Source organism: Trichosurus vulpecula, chromosome 7 (assembly GCF_011100635.1).
Source record: "Trichosurus vulpecula isolate mTriVul1 chromosome 7, mTriVul1.pri, whole genome shotgun sequence".
NCBI lineage: Eukaryota > Metazoa > Chordata > Mammalia > Diprotodontia > Phalangeridae > Trichosurus > Trichosurus vulpecula.
The window spans coordinates 55,031,951-55,054,379 of NC_050579.1; the positions used below are offsets into that span (position 1 = coordinate 55,031,951).

General features: G+C 39.6%; 2 protein-coding genes across 3 annotated transcripts in view; both read left to right on the plus strand.

Moving 5' to 3' along the window:
• The window catches only part of DENND2C (DENN domain containing 2C), a 39,515-nt gene extending 34,932 nt beyond the window's left edge, over positions 1-4,583 (plus strand). Inside the window, exons 16-18 of one of the 2 annotated variants that reach the window (XM_036765836.1) lie at positions 646-885; positions 1,977-2,063; positions 3,175-4,583. In XM_036765836.1, coding sequence (XP_036621731.1) covers positions 646-885; positions 1,977-2,063; positions 3,175-3,206 — 359 coding nt within the window. In that variant the 3' untranslated portion in view covers positions 3,207-4,583. The remainder of the gene's footprint in view (positions 1-645; positions 886-1,976; positions 2,064-3,174) is intronic. The other variant, XM_036765837.1, reaches the window with a different exon arrangement.
• Positions 4,584-6,259: 1,676 nt separating this feature from the next.
• BCAS2 (BCAS2 pre-mRNA processing factor) lies at positions 6,260-22,010 on the plus strand. The gene is made up of 7 exons (XM_036765834.1): positions 6,260-6,689; positions 8,283-8,375; positions 12,712-12,782; positions 14,277-14,438; positions 16,276-16,326; positions 18,225-18,305; positions 21,551-22,010. Exons 1-7 carry the CDS (start codon positions 6,597-6,599, stop codon positions 21,675-21,677), a joined length of 678 nt encoding a protein of 225 aa, XP_036621729.1. The 5' UTR covers positions 6,260-6,596; the 3' UTR covers positions 21,678-22,010.
• Positions 22,011-22,429: the final 419 nt, after the last annotated feature.

The following is a 22,429-nucleotide window of genomic DNA, read 5'->3' on the forward strand; positions in this document are numbered from 1 at the left end:
ACGCCCACATAGGCTTAGCACCTAGTAGATAAGGGTTTGGGCCTGGGGGGCTTTGCACCTAGTAAGGCTCAATCCAAGACACTTAATTATCATTCTAAAACAGTAAAAACAAGTCCCAACTTAATTGATATTACAGGTAGTTAGGGAGCTATTATAATAGTTAATTGATGTTTATTTAGCACTTTCAAATGGTTCACAACATGTTTTCCTTACAGACAACTATAGGTAAAGGCTAAGAAGAGAAAGAAATCAGAAGTGGTAGGAAGAGAACTAGGAGAGAAGGCAATGAGAGCTTCAAGAATGAGACAATCAACAGTGTCATGAAGCACAAATGAGCCCCATAAAAAGTTCCCTGGATGTGGCTAGGAGTCATTGAGGACTTTTGAGGGAGCAGTTTCAGGGGTAGTAGGTTATAAGATTCAGCAACAAAATTGTTGGGAGATAAAGCAGTGGGTACTTGTTCAAGGAATTTGACTGCTATCTCTTCTAGATCTGGTACAGGGAAATCAGAACTTATACATCTTGCTCCCAGTTCTTCTAATAACTACTCCTTAGTATGACCTATTAACTACCTACCCCTGACCAAGAACTATTTCTGTATCCAAATAGCACACACACGAAAAACCCTTGTTTTCTATCTTGCAGTAGATGTGACACTCAACACCCTGGTATCTGAAGCCTTTGTCAGATTCTTTGTGGAGCTGGTGGGACATTATTCTTTGAACATGACTGTGACGGAACGTGGAGAACGTGTATTCCAGAGGGAGCCATTCCGAAAGTCTCATACCTCTCGGAGTGTGCGTCACTTCCTGGATCTGTTCATGGAGACACAAATGTTTGCTGGCTTCATCCAGGACAGGGAACTTAGGAAGAGTGGGGTTAAAGGTCAGTCTCTACAAGTAAAGTCTCTCCCCTTAGTCCATTTGAAGGACTTGATAAGCTTGAAAAATATTTAGAAAAATCCATGACTTTATTAATATGGATCCCTTCTTTCCTCCACCATAGTCTTATTCCAGTGTCTTACTGTGGCATACTTAAAAGGCTTTGAATACAGGCCTAGGGAAGTACTGTAAATATGTTGTAAGATTTAGTCTAGCTGAGTTTAGAGAGGCTCATTGTTATTTAGTCGTTTCAGTCATTTCTGACTCTCTCCAGCTCATTTTATAGATGAGGAAACTGGGGCAAACCAGGATTAAGTGACTTGCCCAGGATTATACAGCTAGTAAGTGTCTAAGACCAGATTCAAATTCAGGAAAAGTCTTCCTGACTCCAAGCCCAGCACTCTTATCCACTGTGCCACCTAACTGTCCCCCTGGCTCATTACCTCTCCAGTATTGGTTACCAGGTGATTAATTCTTTTGGTTACAACTCCTGAAGACCATTTATTAAGTGTGGAAGAGTTGTGATTTGTGTTGGTGAAAGAAGATCTACACTGATCAAATCACTTATTTTAAAAAATATTACAATTAGGGTATTCCTTCCACCAACAAATCCTTCCTATCCTGTGTGATTTTTGTCCATGTTTTCTCATAAATCTTCTACAGAGATATATATTCAACTAATGTCCTACTACAGTACCCCATCATGACAGGGAATTGACTCATTCTTGAACAGTATGCCAGCAGACTCTAATCCCTACAAGATTCTGTAGCTAGATCACTGATAAAGCGTACAGCTCTAATCTAAGGACCAGCCTAGTAAAGTAGAGAAAGGTCCATTATTAGAAAACTGATTAAACTTTTTGACACAGCTATTCGTAAAATGTGAAAATATTCAAACCAGAATAGTAGAGAAGCCCATGGCTAATTCTTGCATTAGCCCAAAACTGAGCTTGTAAGATATGAGGTTTATTTGGCTCTAGGGGGAGGCCTGATTTTTAATTATCTAGCATGTCCAAAGAAAGGTAATTAAGTTCTCTTGCATTAGTTCAGTGTTTGGATGTAAGTTGGTTTCAACAATATGAATTTCCCTCATAGGCCTTTTTGAAGTCCGGGCCATTCAGTACTTGGAAACAATTCCAGAGTCAGAACCCAGTGGGGTGAACAAGATTCTTCGAAGTCTTGGTGAGCTATTATGCTTGTTTTAAGTGTGGATAAAAAAACCTTCATGATGCCACAGTCCAAAAATACCATAAAATATTGAGATGCATAAAATGTCTAAGTGCTAATAACCTAGAAAAGTCATGCTGATGATGTGTCATCCGGTTAAGATAACTCCCTAGTTCCCAAGTCCTGAAGAAGAAAAAACAGCTAAGTAGTTGTGAATTTTTCCCTCTCAGGCCTGGATCAGTCATCTCTTCCCAAGGTGGTTCTCTGGGGCCACCTACCTCAGACAGTTACTCTTGCCCTACCGTGCAAAGGATTAACACCTGAGTATAGAAGGGACCTAGCACAGAATAGGAAATCTTGCTTCTAGAGGAATCTTACCTTAGTCTCCAAATCTAAGCAAGGTTATTTGCAGATTCCTAATTGCTTATAGTCAATTCTTAATTATCTCCATCTATGGAAGAGCATACATGGAACTGATACATCAAAATACCAAATCACACCTATCCCCCCAAAAACAAATACAATTTTTATTTGGCTTTGGAATATGTCCCTAATTCTTCTCTGTACTAATTAGACTTACTTAAGTCACTTAACTTCTTTGGGCCTTGGTTTCCTTTATAAACCAAGGTAACAGACTAGATAATCTAAAGAGTTCAAAGTGCTTAGCACAGTGCTTCGAACATAGTAGGCACTATAAAAGCCTGTGCCCTTCCTCCTTCCTTTCTAAAGTAGAGGTTGTTAACCTTTTTTTGTCATGGACACCTTTGGCAGTCTGGTGAAACGTAAGGACCTCTTTTCAGAATGTTTTTAAATGCGTAAAATTACAAAAGAAAAGAATTATGTATAGGTTTTCATAAAAAAGTTACCTAAATATTTTGGAAAACAATTTTACTGACCCAGGTTAAGAATCTTTGAATTTACAAGGATCTTTCAGGTCTAAAATGCTGATTCTGTGCTTTAATTGGGCAAATGTTAGAATTTGTATTCTAAGAATACAGATCAACTGACAGACTTATGAACAGGCTTACCTGTGGACTTTGCAGAACTAACAGTGAGTAAAATATTAGGCGTATTGTAGATAGAAATGAGTGATTTAAGAATATGCTATGCTTACTTCTCCCCTCAGGAAGTAAAATGAAGTTTCTGCAGAAGAAATGAAAACCTGAGTTTCTATACCTGAAATGGAACAGGAAATGCTGTCCAGGTCCAGGTACCAGGATGTACTAAGATTCTACAGAATCCTTGGCAAAGCTCAAAGGTTCAAGGAAGCAGTCAGTCTGATGCTGGCTTAGGAATCACTGCAGAATTGTTGAGGGCGGTCTGAAATCAATGCTGTCTTCCCTTTACGTCCAATTTTTTTGGAAAGAAAACATTTCTGCTTCTTAATATTTAGGCTCATTCTCTGGTGCTTGGACTATAGGGAATTTGTTTTTCTCAAGAAAAGTCTTGTTGATGTTCAGTTAAAATGAACACATTAGGTGAGCATGAGCCTCGTGGTAAATTTTAGGGTAAGTGGGAATCGTGGGAAGATGTCTTTAACTGAATTCTATGGCAGCTTTAACACGTTGGCGTGACTGGCCCATATTATATTCATGTTTTTTCCTGATGTTCTTTTTTGTGGGATCCCATTCGGGTGGGTAAAGTCCTACTTTTCAACACTTTTTACTTAGAAGGATAGGCATCTTGCAGTCCATTCCTCCAGACACACAGGTATTCAGTCCTGTGAGATTATGGTTATTAGAGATGTTTCCTATCAAACTAAAATGAACCAGTTCCACTTTCTAGCCCTCAGGACAAGGGGCTCTGTACCCAACAGAATGACCCCAAATTTGGGCTTCTTAAACCTTGTGTTTTTTTTGCTGTGGAAGAGCTGAACCTCATGGGAATGTAACCTCATTCTAGGGTCATACCACTTACCTACCTGGACCCTTGGTACCCAAAGCAGTGCTAGTCTTTGGACAAAGGGACTGATCAGTGGCATTTAATAGCACTGTTTAATTTTCAGACCCTGGAATCTCCATCCAATATGGATATATTTAACTGGCACAAACATATTTATTCAAACTTAACAAAATCTTACAGTCTATCAGAATAAACTCCATTGCTATTCTCACAAGCAATGAGCTTGCGTTGGTTGTTTTCTTTTGTTTTTCTGGCAAATTAGGATCTGCCTTCACAGTCTAACCAGGCAGTTATACCTGTATAAATCTGAAGCAGACACCATCCAATGGCTGATGCTGTGTAACATAATTCCTATAATCTGGGCCTAGAGAGGAAGCCCTGTGTCTATTTTAAAATGTATAGTAAGCATCTTATCCCAACAGGGCCCCTGTTAGCTTAAACATCTGTCTAGTTGCTCCCTTCCAGAACTACAGCCCCCTGCCTATTCCCAAAGAAATCTCTGATGGGAAAATGGAGTATTAATAAAATGGTAGGTGTGAGGGTGGGGGGAAAAATAAACTAAGTTAAATATAGCAGGCTGGGTCCTGTTGGTCCCTCTGTGAGGAGACCCCCTGCCTCAGGGATGGGGTCCAACTTTACACCCTATAAACTAAGGATGATTCCTTAGACTGTCGTATTTTATTTTTGTAAAGTACTATGGATCATGGGTACGTCTGTGACAGCAGAATTGCTCAAGATTTGTATAAAAAGTTGTTTACAGATTTTATAATGTTTCAAAGAATAAAAACATTTTAAAAAAAAGTCAAATTTTTTTTTCTTTGAATGGAATAAAAGTCATATGTTTTAGGGAAGTGTTTTACTTTATTCAAATACAAAGTACTTGTGCCATGGAATACCTAAAACCTGACTTTTAAGATCATAGCTTTTAGAGTTCGGTTAGTCTAATTTTTTCATTTTACAAATGAGGAAGTTGAGGTTTAAACACACAGGTAGTAACAAAGGCAAAGTTCACACCCAGGATCTCTTGCTTCAAGCCCCACGTTCTTTCCACTGTACCTAATACAGACTCCGTATTTCCTTACTTCCAATACCATCTCCTGCCCTCTTCTCATCTGGAGCCCAGAACCATGCCCTACGGTTGGCACAATGTTGAATGAATGAATACCCTTCCAAGTGTCGTGTGGTAGAAAGGGAACTGGATCTGAAGACACGAGATCTGGCTGTGGCCTTGACTGTTTTGGCTCTGCCAGTTACAGAAGGGGAAAACTTTCAGCCTGTTTCTCGAGAGCCCAGAGAACATCTCATCCACTAGCAGGTCTGAAAGACTGGAGGTCAAACAGAGCACTCAAACTATGAAAGTAGGGAGGGACAGTCTCTATGGGGATTGCTGGATGCAATATTTGTAGAGTCCTGTGAACCCAAAGGGTGAGGTGCACAGCACAGCTTTGTGTGTTCAGCTTAGTTGGGTCAGGTTTTGTTAAGTGGGGGTGGGGTGGGGTGGGGTGATTGTTTTTCTTCAACATCACATGCTTAACTGTAGCAGTCTCTCGGTTGCAAAGGATTCAAGAAGAAAAAGGCTATCTACATGAACTGAGTGCAGACTGAAGCAAACTTATTTTCATTTATTTTCTCTTTTTTCTTTGCAACATGGCTAATATGGAAATGTTTTGTATGACTTCGCGTGTATAACTGATATAACATTGTTTGCTTCTGGAGGGATTGGGGAGAGAGGGAACTGGAAACTAAAATTTTTTTTAAATGAATGTTAAAATATGATTATTAAAAATAAAAAGCCCACGCGGGCCTCCATCCCAACCTATAAAAATGAGGTGGTTAAACTAGATGAACACGGATTCTCTCCAGCTCTCAAAATCTACAAATAACTGCTATGCCACGAGCAATGTTGGCCATGATGAGCCAAGTCCCTTTAAGCTACAACTAAGCCTTGATAGTAGGGAGGGTCTCTCCCTACCCCCACCCCCTCATTCTGCCCTGGCAGCTCTGTCTGCACGTGACAAATGAGACACGAGGGGATTTACACGCAGAGACAGAGCAACGGCCTGGATGAAGAGTTTTGTCCTGATGTGAATCTAACGGGGCTCCTCGCTATGTGACCGTTGAAAGAATTTGCTAGAAACCTGCTGCCGCTGCAGTCATTTTATCAGGCGTTGGGGAAGAAAGGAGGAAAGGAAGAAAGAAATCGGTAATAAGGGAGAGGAGGGATTTAGAAAAACACTCGGCTGTGGCGGCTTTGACCTCTGATCCCACTGGATTCCCGCTTCTCGCGGAGCATGCTGGGAAAAGAGCCTGCGTCCTAGAGCCTCACGCAGACGTCGGGTCACGTGGTCCACGTTGCGGAAGGGGCGGGGCTTACTTTTTATGTCTCCGACTTGCTTTTAGTGGGGATTTTGAATCAAAGAGATTTGAAGGATCCATATCCCTTCACATGAGCCTGGGAAAGTCGAGCCGAAAAAACAGGGAGAAGAATTCTGGTAAGAGGTCTATCCTCGTTAGCTATTCAGCAACTGCATCTGAGCACGCGCCGGAAAGCTGCGCACGCGCACGATCGGTGACTGCCTCGGCGTGCAGACACCGGCGCCAACGGTCTGCCTGGAGGCGCGCTCCGCGAGAAGCTGAGGCCGTAGGATGGCGGGTACCGGGCTCGTGGCTGGGGAGGCAGTGGTGGACGCCCTGCCATACTTCGATCAGGGTTACGAAGCTCCTGGCGTGCGGGAAGCGGTGAGTACGGGACGACCCCCCTTCATTCCCTCGCTTTACAAAGCACCCGAGTCCCGTAAGCTCCGCCTCCCCACCGCTCCCGCCCGCCCCCTTGTTCTTTGGCCTCGCTTCAGCTTCCGGGCAAGGCCTGCCTGCCCCGCCCCCGCTCCCACTCCCTGCCCGCCTCTCCCCACGGGGACCTTCCCCCGCCCTGGTTCCCTCACGCGACTGTAACTTTCTTATTGGCTGTGTGAAGGGCTTGGGTGCCTGAAAACCTCTTCCGGCTCCTAATCTGTCCGTGTTGCTTCTGTCCTCGCCGAGTTGCGGGGTCCCCCTGAAACTTGCGGTGCAGACGGACGTCCTTGCTGTTCTTTCCCAAAACCCTCGTGCGTTTTTACGAGCTGTTCCCGCGCTGTAGTTCAGTTCTCATTTCCAGCGCTTGGCTTCCGTGGCTTCTGTAGGTCCCAGTTGAAATAGCCTTTCCCCGTCCTTCGGTTTTAGATTGAATCTCCCGTTTATCCCGTAATTATGCACAATTCAAATTACATATAAATACATAGGTTTGTGTTGTATATATGAACAGTTGTTTGTGTGTTGTCTCTCTCCCTAATTGGGCTAGATTGAGAACAGGGACTGGTTTTTTGCTTTTCTTTGCACCCCCAGCATTTACACACAGAAGGCACTTAATACTTTTTGATTTGACTTGAGTTGAAGCCCTTCCTAAAACCCGGCATTACCCTACCTTTCCAAAATTATGTGTTGTTCCTCAACACACTCTCTGAGATCCAACCAGACTGGACTTTGATCTTTGATCAACCGGCAAATTAGTATTTTTTAAGCACCTATTATGTGATACTATTGCCTACTAAGTGACAGCTTGACTTAGAGAGAAAGACAGCCAGGAAGACCTGGATTCAAGTTTTATTTCTGACACATAGGAGGTGCGTGACTCTAGGCCAACTCTAGTACTCTAAATTGCAGAGCTTCATTTGGTAGAGGGAGTTCTCTCACCCAGGAGCCCCATATTAATGAAAGTTTAGTATGAATCCTTTCCTGCTCAATGTAGGAAAAAGTAAGGAAGGCTAGAAGGCTTTTTTTTTAAAAAAGAAGAAAGGCACTGGCATCTGGAATGATGAGGAATGGATTCCTGTAGAAAGGCAGTGTTTAAACTGAGTATTGAGGGGAAAAAGGGATTCTAAGAGGCAGAAGAGCAAATGCTTTCCAGCCGAAGGTGACAGCCCGTGCAAAGGCCCAGAGAGAGGAAAGGGAGCAAGAAGGTCATTGCCTGGACCACAGAATGTGAGAAGGCAGTACTGTAAGCCAGGGTCTCGATTTTGGAGGGTTTTGAAATCCAGACAAAGGAGTTTGTCCTTGGGCCTAAAGGCAATGGAGAACCATCGGCCTTTGAGTAGTCAAGTGATGTGGTCAGAAAATCACTTTAACAGCTGCATAGATATTAAAATAACAGATCGTTTGATCTAGTGTGCTTTCTCCTGCAGAATTATTTTGAAATGTTTTCTCCAGAAACACTTGCCTTCTCTTTCCTCCACCTCTCTTTCTTTCAGCTTATTCTACCTATATAAACTCCCCTGAGATTTTTCCCATTTTTCTTAGGCTGCTGCCTTGGTAGAGGAGGAAACACGTCGGTACCGGCCAACCAAGAACTATCTGAGCTACCTGCCTGCTCCGGATTACTCGGCCTTTGAGGTGAGAGTGAACTTTTTGCCTTCCTATCTAGAAAAGTGCTAGGGAGCATAGGATAGAATCCCAGCTTCCTCTTACTGATCATTGTTGTAACTTGTGGATTTCAGCTAATACAACTGAATATGGCATTTATGGTTGATTTCACAAAGGTCAGAACTTCAGAAACAGTTTTTAAATAGCATGAAGACAGAGCAGAAAGAAAAGAATAGAAATCTGAGGGCATAGCATGGAACGGTGTACTTGGTATTCAGGTCTCTATCAACAGTTACCAAAACAGAAAGTTTTGAATCACTAGCCACCAACTCGTCCCACTCTAATAGAAGTCTTCCTTTGTGAGAAATTAGTCACTTAGGAAAAAAAAAAGTGAACACATTGATTATGCCTGAGAACGTATCTCATTCCATATCTCTAATCCATCGACTTTCTGTCAAAAGGTGGGAAGCATGCTTCCGTACCAGTCTACTGGGTTGTAATTAGTCATTGCTTTGATCAAGGTTCTGAAGTATTTCAGAATTGTTTTATTTTATGGTATTGCAGTGACTGTGCAAATTGTCCCCTGTTTCTGCTTAGTTTAGTCTGCATGAGTTTACATGAATTATCTCAAGTTTCTCTAAAACTGTCCCTTTTGTCATTTCTTACAGTATAGTAATATTATATTCACATACTATAATTTGTTCGGCCATCCCCAAGTTAGTGGACACACAGTTTCCAGTTCTTTGATACAGCAGAAAGTGTGGTTATCAATATTTTGCATGTATATGTTACTTAGTTTTATCTTTGACCCTTTCAGTGTATATATCCAGTAATAGTATTGCTAGGTCAAAGGATATGCAGAATTTAGTGACCTCTGAGGCATTTTAAAGTTGGACCATTAGCTTCACTAGCAATGCATTAGAGTGATTGTTGTCTCACAGCTCCTCCAATGACAAATTGACATTTTGTCTACTTTGTCAACCTAATGGGTCTGAGGTGTTTTAATTTGCATTTCTCTTATTAGTGTTTTGGAGCATTTTTTTTCATGTGGTTGTTACAGCTTGCATTTCTGCCTTTGACTGCTGGCATTTAATGTATGCAATCATAATTGGTCATTTTATCTTCTTTAATCATCTCTATTTCTTGTTTAAAGATTTTTCCCCCATCCAAAGTTGTGAAAGACTTTTTCTTTCCTTCTCTAATGGCATTTTAAAGATGTCTTTAACAGACATTTATTAAGTATCACTATATGCAAGGCACTGTGCTAGGAACTGGGGATATAATGACTAAATGATTAGGATTGAGAAAAATCTATTGAATTTGGAAGTTATGAGATCATTGCTAACTGGAGAGAGCAGTTGTAGTGCAGTGAAAAGGCTTCTATATAACTGAATCTTAGTCTAACGTACTAACTTTTTATTTTAATGGAAATCTTTAAATAACACGTGATTTCCTGCCTTTATAAATAGTTTGGTGACCACACTTTAACTTTTTCTTCATGTCTTATGACATGACTATAAAAATCGCTCTGCTGTGGCACCGAGAGACTACACATGCAATTACCCTTGTGCCATGCTACTTGTATTAGGTATCTCCTTTTCCTGGTTCTCTGTTTCCTCCCTCGTCACTTCTTGCTGCTGTTTGTGCTCCTGCTTCCAGCAGCTCTTCCTTCATAGCTTTTTCCTTCTTATCTGCTGTAAGTAAGAATTCCAAAGCCCTTCATGAGGGCCCGATAAACTTTCCTTTAGGTAAAGTTCATGGATTTATGACAACATTTTTTTGTTTGTTCTTATAAAGTGAATGTTGCATTGAAATTTTTTTTTTCTCACTGACAGCATTGGAAAGATACGCAGGCAGTTAAAGGAATCAAAGACAGAAGGGACAATCTTATTCACAAAAATATTTATAATAGCACTTTTCAGGCTAACAAAGAACTGGAAACAACTCCATCAGTTGAGGAGTGGCTAAACACATTATGGAATATGAATGTAATACAATTAAGAAATGATGAATGTGAAGAATTCAGAGAAACTTGGAAAGATTTACATGATCGTTGTAGAAGGAAGTAAGCAGTGCCAGGAAAAGAACACAGTAATGGAAAATAAAATAGCATTGAAAGACTTCAGAACTCTAATCAATGCAGTGACCAGTCATAACATGCGACTCTAATGATGCCTTTCAGCAGAAAATTGTTATACTAGCCCAGGGCTTCTTAAACTTTTTCCATTCGCGATCCCTTCAGTACAGCTGCAACCCATAGTTTAAGAAGTGCTCTACTAGAGGAGTAGAATTAAGCATAAGTTTTCAGACATGACCAGTGTATTGATTTGTCTTCAAGAAAGAATTTTCTGGTAGTAGGAGTCAGTCAGCAAGCATTTATTAGATGTTTTCTATGTGGGGCAGCTAGGTGGCGCAGTGAGTAGAGCACTGGCCCTGGAGTCAGGAGGACCTGAGTTCAAATCCAGCCTTAGACACTTGACATACTTACTAGCTGTGTGACCATGGGCAAGTCACTTAACCCCAATTGCCCTGCCTTCCCCCCTCAAAAATAAAAACAAAAGAAAAAAAAAGAATTTAAAAAAAAAAGATGTTTTCTATGTGCCAGGCACTATACTAAGTGCGGTGGATACAAAGAAAGGCAGAGACAGGCCCTTCTTCCAAGGAGCACACATTCAGATAGAGGAGACAGCATGAAAATGGCTTTTTATGTACAACGTGTAGTAGATTGACGGTAATCTTGAAAGGGAAGGTGATATGACACCCTTGTTATGACTTAATCATAGTGGGCCAATAACCAGACCCTAATTTTGCAGCTTTTACTTCTCATGAGCCTCAAATCATTGATTTATTTGATGAGGGCTCAGGGAGGGTGGTGTGTCAGCTTTATGACCCACACTCCTTTGGCATCATCTCACTAAATAAGTTTTTCTGTGTACATGCATGCACATACACACACAAGCGCATTAGGGAGGATCGGGAGAGATTTCTTGCAGAAGGTGGGATTTTACTTGAAACTTGAAGGAAGCCAGGAGGTAGAGATAAAGAGGAAGAACATTTCAGGCACGGGCAGCCAATGAAAATGCCCAGAGTTAGGAGATAGAGTATCTTATGTGAAGAACAGCAAGGAGGCTAGTGTCACTGAATTGTAGGTTGAGTGGAGGACAGTAAAGTATAAGAATGGTAGGAAAGGTTATAAAAGGCTTTAAAAGCCAAATAGGACTTGGTATTTGATCCTGGAGGAAATAAGGAACTACTAAAATTTATTTAAGTAGGAAAATGACATGGATAGATCTGTACTTTAGGAAGATCACTTTGGTAAGAGTGGAGATTGACTGGGGTGGGGAATGACTTGAGTCAAGAAAAACAACCAGAAGGCTGTTGCAGTAGTGTAGGCAAGAGGTGGTAAGGGCCTGCATCGTGGTGGTAGTGTCAGAGGAGAGAAGGGAGTATATGGGAGAGAGATTGTGAAGGTAGAAGGGACAGGCCTTAGCAACAGATTGGACATGGCAGGGTAAGAGGAATTGAGGATAATGCTTGCCTGTGAGCCTGGGTGATTAAATTGGGAAATTAAGAAGGGAGGGTTTTAGTTGAAAGGTAAGGAGTTCCATTTTGGACATGTGTTTAAGATGTCTTTAGGACAGTGGTAAAAGAAAAAGAGCATCAATAAAACTTTTCAGAAGATACAGGGTGTAAATCTGGAGACATAATCAGTGTCATTAGACTTTCAAGAGTACCAGGTAACTTCGATTGGTTTGAAAATATGTCTTTTTTATTATGATTTGACAATTTTGAAAGAAATGGATAACCTGAATTTTTTTTTAAATGAACATCATCAGGGAATGCTTTTATTAGGCTAAATAGGGCTGATTATTAGAAAGATTGTGCCAGAGCAATTCCTGTAAGTTTACCTTAGGGGGAAGCTGCCTGTTTTGTTTACCCAACCTTCTCAAGCCAAAGGGCAGAATTTGGGAGCATTCTGTAAATATTACAATGTCAGTAATAGCAAGGAAGTCACAGCGGCCTGAAGGTGTGACATATAGCACTAAAATTTAATATCTGGATTTATCCCTTATTACTCCTATCACATATGGCAAGGTATATCTTTTACTCTCAGGGTGAGCAGTTGTGTTATACAAAGGTCGTACTAGCTATCTCTCCATCCTCAGCAGGTTACTTATCACCTGAATTTAAAATTGGAGTTATCTCTGTTTCCTGTCCTGTTCCTGGAGGGAACAGATAAGGATGAGAGAAGAGGATGGATAAGGTGTATTGGTTTGATTTTTTTGTTGTTGTTGATGTATGGTTGGTTTAGTTGTTGAATCCAGTCTGCAATTGTCTTCTAAAAATAATTCTCTTCTCAATTTAGACTGACATTATGAGAAATGAATTTGAAAGATTGGCTGCCCGGCAACCAATTGAATTGCTTAGCATGAAACGGTAAGTTCTTTTTCTGGGTTGGTTTGTGTTAAAATATGCATTTTCAAGTTTCTCTGGAGAAATATGTAGAGGTTCCCGGAAACTTGGATTTTAACTATATTGTTTTACATGTATATTTTTTTATACTGTAATCATTGTTTTAACTTGTACATACCCTGCTTCATGTACCACACTATATACAATAGCATGATTCACAGGGTGGTCATAGTCACTAGGACCCAGACTAAATTTGCTGAGTAGGCAGAATTTGTCTTTGATGTACTCCCACCTCCCTTTCTTCCCTTATGCCACTCACTTTTGTATCCTGCCTGGGCTGTCTCCCTGAAGAAGTGCTATATACTGTAAAATTTCCTCTTTACTCCCATCTGAGTTCTTACTCTCCTATATTAGAGGTTAGGCAATGGGGTTATCTAGTTCAAAATAATTTGTGAGAAGGTACTATCTAACTTCTGTGTAGTTGAGGGTTATGGAGATGTTGGAGGGGGGAGAAGCTTCATTAACTGAGATGAATTTAAGCACATATTCAGAATATTTTTAACTCATCTCTAATTGGTAGGCTGGATGTAGGAGATACTTTTTTGACATTGCCACGTTAGGTCAGAATGGTAGAATTGTAGGGGGCATGTCTGTTCACTACCTTCTTTTTTTCTGGGCTACCATTTTCTGGAAAAGAGACAAATCCTGTCTGGTCTGGGGAGGAGGAAAGGCTGAAATTATGAGGTTGCTATTTTTGGTACCCTCACATCTCCTAATGATGCCTTTTCTCTAAGTGGTAAGCAAGGTTGTAATAGTTACTAGACTATATTATATGTTTAGATGTCTTATTTTTTTAAACATGAAATGTGGTGATCAAATCTTGTTTCAAGGTCCCTCTTCCACAATTCCACGTGAATTTAAAGCCTCTTTTTAAATAGTTTTTGGTAAAATTCTTCAGTTAAACTCAAAGGCAGCTCTATCTGGTAAAACTAATTAAATGAAATTGAGTACATGATTATAATATGCTATGCCTTTAAAAAGCATCCGTATTGATTTTTTTTTTGACCTAATGGTAAAAAGAGCTATAGCAAGAAGGAATAGAAAATACAAAATTCTAAACACAATTCATAAGAAGAAAATAGCATCAAGAATTAGAAAATATTTTAGTAAGTGTCATCTTGTTCTCTGTCTTGTTTTAATCTTTCTGTAGTCTTAAAATAATAGCTCAGGTTTTAATAGTGTTTTTTAAGGTTTACAAAGCACTTTTTATATATATATGTATATACTTTTATTTGATCCTCATGCCTCAGTCATGTGAGGCAGATGCTATTACTATCATCCTTGTTTTATAGATGAGAAAACTGAGGCTCAGAGAGCTTAAATGACCTGTCCAGAACCAAAAAGCTAATTATCATAAGTAGGATTTGAACACGTCTTCCTCATTCCAACTCCTAACACTCTCTTCTATGTCACTATTATTAGATGGTTAAGTATTATTTTCCTGCCCTATAATTTCAGATATGAACTTCCAGCTCCCTCCTCTGGGCAGAAAAATGATATCACCGCATGGCAGGAATGTGTAAACAATTCAATGGCCCAATTGGAGCATCAGGCAGTTCGCATTGAAAACCTTGAGTTGATGTCACAACATGGTTGCAATGCCTGGAAGGTATATAATGAGTAAGTAAGAACATCTTCAGCCTCGTTTGGTGTTTTTAAAATCACATTTTTGTAGAAAGGAATTCAGAATGAAGTTAAATACTAGCGGACCAGGTCAGCACTGTGCTCAAAAAGGGTTATTATGTGTAGATGGATTAAGATGTCTTATCTAACCACTGGTATGTCCTTCAGGGACCTACTTTACAGTGAAGCAGTCCCCTAAGGGAGCCACTAGACCATTTTTCCAGCCCATTCTCTTTTTTCCTTAAGAACCTTCCTTTTACACCGCCATGAGAGGTGCCTATCCATTGGATCTTCCACTTAACCTTTTCCTTACCCTTTTCCTTACCTCCTTCAGTAGTCATTGGGTTCAGGAAATCTAAGGGAGCTTGGGCTAATATATTTTTTCCACCTATAGCTCACCCATATTTGGGATTGAGTCCTCTGCTAAAATCCTCTTCTTAACACTTCATCATGGCATATAGGTGTCCCTAGTTTCTTGAAACACCATGGCAGCAGAGAGAGCACATGATTTGGCTCATCCTATCAAGGCGAAAGGGCTTGTTAATGGACTTTTGGGGAGACTAACCTAGTTAATTACTGAAAAGCTGGGTAAATGGGTAAGTTTCATAATCAAGTCACTTAAATTTGACAAGTGCTTGTTAAGCTTCCCACCATGTATGAGACATTGTGCTGGGTTTTATTTTTACGCTTGTATGGTCTTTTGACTAATGAGGGGGAGAGACTGGAAACAAGGATACCAGTTAGATACTAACAATAGGTCAGGCAAGAGTTAATGAGGCTTGGAACCTATGTGTCCAAAAGTGGGGAGGGGATGGATTTTAAAGATATGGGATTAAAATTGACAAGACTGGACAGCTAGACATGAAGGATGATTGAAAGGGAAGAAGTATGGATAACTGGGATTAGGAAACTGAAGGAGTGGAAGCATGTGTTGGTTTAAGGGGAGGAAGTAATGGGTTCTATTGAGGATATGTTAAATTTGAGATAGGGGAAGATGTCCAGGCAAGTTGGTAATGTGAAACTAGAATTCAGGATAGAAATTAAGTCTGAAAATATTGGCTTGGGTGTCGTCTGTGTACAAATAATACTTGAGCCCATGGGAATAGGTGAGATCACCAAGGGACAGTATATAGAGAGAAGGCAGTCTAGGAAGGAGCCTTAAGGAACACCTGTGATTAGGGGTTAGCAAGTAAAAGATGATTCATAAAAGGAGACTGAGAAAGAGTAGTCAGGTAGGAGGATAGCCAAGAGATGCCAGTGTCAGGGAAGCCACGGGAAGAATCATAGGATTTAGAATTGGAAGGAACCCAATAGATCAGGCCCAATCTCCTCACCTAGCAAATGAGGAAACTGAGACCTAGAGAACGTAATTTAACTCATACTTAGGTTTCTGCTGTTGAAAGTCCTGAGTGTATATGCCTTCAGATCCAAAAAGGCAAAGCTTCAGAAAAGCAGCTAGCATGCCGTTCAAGTAACACCAAAAGATAATTGCCACGCAACTGGGACAGTGCTTGTGGGATATTGAAAGGTGGTTATTCACAAATCTGGGCTGATGGCTTCTTAGGTGGCCCTCTGCTAAGATTACTGTGTAGCTGTTCCAAATTTGAGTCTTCTTGTTAAATAGAAATTTTAAAAGAAGATAAGTATGAAATAAGCAATATTTTAACGTTGATTTTTATTTGATTTCATTTATTATTGGTATAACAATATAAAAGCATTGACACTTGGCCATTTTTATGTAACTGTTGTGTTTCACTTGACTGGTGGCCTATTATCACCAGGCTTTACTGTGTCCTAATCTTTTTATTTCCATTTTGTTTTTCTTCACTTGGAGAAATCTGGTTCATATGATTGAACAAGCCCAGAAGGAGCTGCAGAAGTTAAGGTAACTTTTACCTTGCATTGGCTTCATTTTTATCTAAGAACACCTTCAGTATTCCAGGGGAGTATGTTGACAGATGATAGTCATTCCACACATCCCACCTTGCTCTGCTAGGTCTTACCATGTAGCCAGTCCTTCTACTTTACTGAATTATAGAGGCATCCTTTTAGTTCAGGTTCAGCGTTGGGATTAAATGAGACACTTAAGGGTTATTCATCAGTTAGCAAAAGGAGATTTTCTTAGCTATAACATAGAAAGAATATTTTTTTTCCTAGACTATAGGTGGCACAGTGGATAGAGTGCTGGGCTTGGAGTCCTGAAGACCAGTCTTCCTGAGTTAAAATCTGGCCTCAGACACCTACTAGCTGTGTGACCCTGGGCAAGCCACTTAACCCTGCTTGCCTCAATTTCCTCATCTCTAAGCTGGAGAAGGAAATGGCAAACCACTCCAGTATCTTTGCCAAGAAGATCCCAAATGGGGTCACGAAGAGTCAGACACGACTGAACAACGAGAAGAAGACTATTTTAATAATCTCCAGTCTTAACTTCTGTTTCTTTCTGTCTTACTTGCTGTGGCTGGTCATAACTGATCGTGTCACCAGTCTGCTCAAAACCCATTGTGTGTGTTTGTGTGTCTGTGTGTCTATATCTGCTACCTGGAATTATTTCCACAGACACATCAATACCATCCCCATTTTGTCATTCAGGAATAGTTAGGCTTTTGTAGTTGACGTTCCATAGTGGACTGCATCTTTACCATCACAAAATCAACAAAAAGATGTAGAGTATACAGGAACCCACAGTGCTTATTTGTTTATTATTTTAAAAGCATTTGATCTGGGAGAGCAAAATGCTGCCCTAAAGGTTTTTTTTTTTCCCCAAAACCAGTCTTCTGTTTGTATTTTAAAAAATCATTTGGTATTCCTTGAAAGATGTAGCAGTATTTGTTCATTGACCCTCTGAACATAAACATGAGTCAAGGTATAAAACGAAAATAAATGCTTGCCAGCATTGCCGCTGTAAATGGAGAGAGCCAAAGCAGAATTCAGATTGTGGATGGCGAGGTGCTTCAGATGTTCTGTTTGTGGGTGATATTGTGCTGGTTACATTGAGCCCTGGAACATTGAGGAGGTTGGCTTGACCATCTACACAGTTAAAATCAAGTTGATGAAGCATATCTGTTGCCTAAATTATGACATGAGGTGGCTATACAGCCTACAGAGCTTGTCCATTACATATATGCGTGACAGATATGTGTCTATGTGTGTCTGTCTGTATGTGTTTATTACATATATGTGTGACAGATGGATAGTGAGTTGACCCCGGAATTAAGGAGAACAGGCTGAACTGCTTTCAGGAAATTACAAGGCTTATTTTTAAACATATACTAATATTCTACTACTGTTAAATGGCTCTGAAACAAAGCACAACAGTCTCTAAGGATTTTAAATTAATATACACCAAAAGCAATGGAAAGGTGTATGGAAGGTATGAGCAAGTTTGTAACATGGGGAATGCAAAATGAGGAACTTTGAAGAACTAGTAGTAGAGAGAAGAAGGGTTGGTCAGATGGCAAAGGGGAGGGATGAAGGCGGATAGCGTGAATGTTTTCCGGGCACTTTGTAGTACATTGGGTGGACCTCATGGTAAACTTACAGGAGGACGTGGATAAGAGATGGACAGTGTGAGTAGACATGAATGACTTATAGCCTGTCTTGCTGATTGTTACTATCACAAATCCATTTTACTGTTGAAAAAGTTCTGAGAAAAAAGCCTGTCAGGACAAGTTGGCACAGGCCGTTAAATATCCTATAAGAATTTACTGGCTGCTATTGTATAGGATGACTGAATAGCAAAATTAGTATCTAAAAGCAAAACTAATTTATATTTCTCTTTAACAGAAAACATATTCAGGACTTAAACTGGCAGAGGAAAAACATGCAACTCACTGCTGGGTCTAAATTACGAGAAATGGAGTCGACGTAAGTATCCAAGATTTCATCTTTGTCCCAAACTCCTTCACAAAATTTTGATAAACCTTTGAATCAATTCTCAGATGACATGGCCCAGCTGATCTCAGGAGTCCTTTGCCAGTCTTGAGGCCCTTCGCCTATCCTGTCCCAGCCCCTCTTTGGGGAGGGTGAGAATCAGTGACAGAGAAGGGAACCAGTAGTCAGTAGAAACCAAGGGGAAGGAAGACTCCTGCCATTTTCAGGGTGCTGTCAGCAAAAGGTTTATCCACTATCAGTGTGCATCTGTTTTCAGTGGCTCTGTGCTATTGATGTAAACTCAAAGGTTATAAAATAACTGAACTAAAAAGTGCTTTGAGTGTTCATCTACTTCGGGATAATACTGTGCCTATCTGTCATCCCCTGAAAGAGCTTCTCTGCCTTTTCAGAATATTTCAAGAAAGAACTTTAGTGACTATTATTCTTTATCTGCTAGATGGCATAGAGGATAGAACACTGAACTTGGAAGTCAGGAGGACCTAAGTTTGAATCCTGCCTCAGTTACTTAATAGGTTTTTTTTTTATTTAATTTAATTTTAGACTCAAGGGCCAGAACACAAATAGAATAGAGAAAAGGAACAAAATGTATCATAAACTTAAATACTGAAACTTTTAAATACAAAGTAAAAAAGGGAAAAAAAAAGCATGGGCATAGCAGAACGTGAGAGATGTTTCAAAATATATAACAATAGATTTTCATTTCAAGAAAGCCTATATGATAAATAATAAATGTTGTATGTTGTCCATCTTTCCTTTGCTTCCTTGTGAGCTTTCTGTTGTTCTCTGCTGTGTACTTTTTTACTTTTTCACTTTTTCCTCCCCACACCTCCCCTGAAGGCTACAATAAAGTTTAGATATGTTTCTTTATAGCTATAGATATATAAATACACATAAACATATATAGACATATACTTTCCCAAACATACTCTACTCCTGATCTTTGTTTTTATATTTGTGCATATCTCTTGTTTCCTGTCCCTCCCGATTCCTCTACTTTACTTCTACTGACTACCTTGCCCTCCTATTACTTGCCTACTCCCCTCCAAGGATCCCTCCCCTATCCTCCCATTCCCATAACTCTCAACACCCTTCTATACCCCCCTTTTACCTATTCCCTCATTCTCCCCTCTAAAAATCCCTCTCTTCTCCTCTCCCCCCTCTCTAGACCCCTACCATTTTCTTCTAAATTTAGAAGACTTCCATACTTTTCTAAACATATATGTATTGTTCCCTCTTAAACCCATTCCCAATGAAAGTAGGTTACCAGACCTACCAGCCCTCCTTCCCCATCTAATTCCTCTGTATCCTTTCTTCCTCTTGCACCTCATTTGTATAAAAGTTACTCTTTTTAGCTATTTCTAAATGGTTTTACTTTTTAAATTCATATCAGTCAGGTTTACCCCCCTCTTATGAGCTCACCAATTATTAATAAGAATCTTAGGCATGTGTTTTATAAAAGGTAAACAGTCTGTCCTTATGAATCCCTTATAGTCAGTCTTTGATATGTATGTACGTTATGTTTCTCTTGGTTCTTGTATGTCGAATCTTCTATTAAGGATTTTTTTTAACAAAGTCTTGAAAGTCTGAGAGTTTATCAAATGTCCATTTTTTTTTCATTCCAGATAATACTTAAATTTGCAGGGTATGATATTTTCAGCTGGAGCCCCGGGTCTTTTGCTCTTTGATATATTGTGTTCTAAGACCTGTGGTCCTTTAATGTCTCTGCTGCTCGGTCTTGTGTAATTCTAATTGTGGCACCATCATATTTAATCTTGATGCTTTTTATATTTTATCCTTGAGCTGGGTTTTTTGGAATTTGACTATGCTATTCCTATGAGTTTTCCTCATAGGATCTCTTTTAAGTGGTGTTTCATGGATTTTTTCTGTTTCTGCTTCCCTGCCTTGTTCTAATGCTTCAGGACAATTTTCTTTAATTATTTCTTGTATTATTGTAACAATATTCTTTTTTTGATCATAATTTTCAGTTAGTTCAATTTTATATATATATGTAATTCTTTATTCTCCAAATCTGTTGTTTTTCTTATAAGATGTTTCACTTTCTCTTCTACTTTTTCATTATTCATGTTTTGTTTAATTATTTCTTGATCTTTTACAATTTCACTGGCTTCACTTTGTCCAATTCTAATTTTCAAGGTGTCATTCTTCTCCTTAAGATTCTGGATCTCCTTTTCTAATTGGTTGACTTTCCTTTCATAACCTTCTTATTTTTCTTGGATTTTAAAATTTTTTTAAATTTTTCCTCCATCTCTGTCATTTGATTTTTAAAGTCTTTTTTAAGATCTTCTACAAATTCTTTTTGGGCAAGTGACCATTTGACGTTATTTTTTGTGGGTTTCTTTACTTCAGTATCCTCCTCTGAAGATGAACCTTGGTCATCTCTATTCCCATAATAGCTTTCTCTGGTTGGATTCTTTCTCCTTTGCTTATGCTTCTTTTTGGTGGTAATAGCTTGATTTTTGTAGTCACCTCTACCCCTGGGGTATGGGAAATGGTGCCTCTTGCCCCAGATTGTCATTTCTGCCCCCTAGCCTGGAACCAAAGCCAAATCTCCAACCTCCTGTAAGTGCCCACAGCCAGGAGCTTTCTGCCCCATTGCTCCTGCACTCACCGGGTCTATTCTGGTTCCTTCTCGCCCTCGCAGCACAGCTGGGTCTGATGTTCCTCATCAGCAGAGGCTCCTTCAATCTTCCTGGGCTTCTCAAGCCTCTCAAACCAACTAACCCCAGGACTTGGCACTAGTTCCTTTGGCTTGCTGCTTGTATTAAAATGGAACCTAGCCTAGAGGTGTTTACCCTTTGCAGGGACCTAACATCATCCTGGGAGTCCTGGGATTTTTCTTCAGATCTTCTCATATTGTCCCAGGAAGATCCTGGTTGTGCCCCTATTCTTCTTTGTCTCCACCCACACTTTGTTCACCCTGAAGTGCTATTTTAACTCTTTTATGGAGGAAAGTCTTGAGAGCTTGGAATTTTCTGACCTATCCACCATCTTCCCAGAATCCTCTCAGTTACTTAATAGTTAATGTGATCCTGGTTGAGTCACTTAATCTCTTTTTGCCTCAGTGAGTTGGATTCAGGGCTCTCTGAGGTCCCTTCCAACTCTAAAGCTAGTGTCCTATCATTGAGAATGTACTATAAAATCTTCAAAGAACATTGAACCTGGTGCTATTATTTTTTTCTCCTGTTTGTATTTTCTAGCTGGGTCTCCCTCGTCAGTAAAAATTATGAAATTGAACGGACTATTGTACAGCTAGAAAATGAAATCTTCCAAATCAAGCAACAGCATGGGGAGGCAAACAAAGAAAACATCCAGCAGGATTTCTGAAAAAATGGACTTTAGGGAAGGGAGAGAAGGGCATCTTAGGAATTCTTAAGGCATCAGGAAGTTGAATGATCCTCAAATTATGGTAAGAACTTGCTGAGGGAGTGTAATGACTTGAGTAGCCTGGCTGAATGCTTAGGAGTATAATGGAAACTTAGAAACTCTGCAGACTGTGTGAATTAATGGTTGTTTGTACTATATTTAATTCTATTTGTATATTTCTTTGATAAATAAATTTTTACCTTGAAAAAATTTTGATAACTTGAACTTGAGTGGGAATTTTAATAATGCCTTTGGTTTTTATATCACAGTATCTCTAAGTATACATACCACTTCTCCCCTATCCTTCAATAAAGATGATAAGGAATAAAAAATTCAAATCAACAATTTCAGTAAAGATAATAACAACAATGAGATAGCATACCAAACTTTTGTGGAATACAGCCAAAGAAGCATCTAGGGCAAAATTTATATCTCTATAAATGTTTATATCAATAAAGTAGAGAAGTAGCAGATCACTGTTGGGCATGCAATTTAAAAAACAAGAAAAAGGGAAAAAAAACGAGAAAAAAAACAAAAATCCCCAATTAAACACCAAATTGGAAATCCTGAAAATCAAAGGTGATACTAATAAAATTGAAAGTGTAAAAGGAGACGTTAATAAAAATTGAAAGTAAGTAATAAAACTAGGAACTGTTTTTTTAAAATTATTTGATATTTTTAGTTTTCAACATAGATTTCCACAACATTTTGAG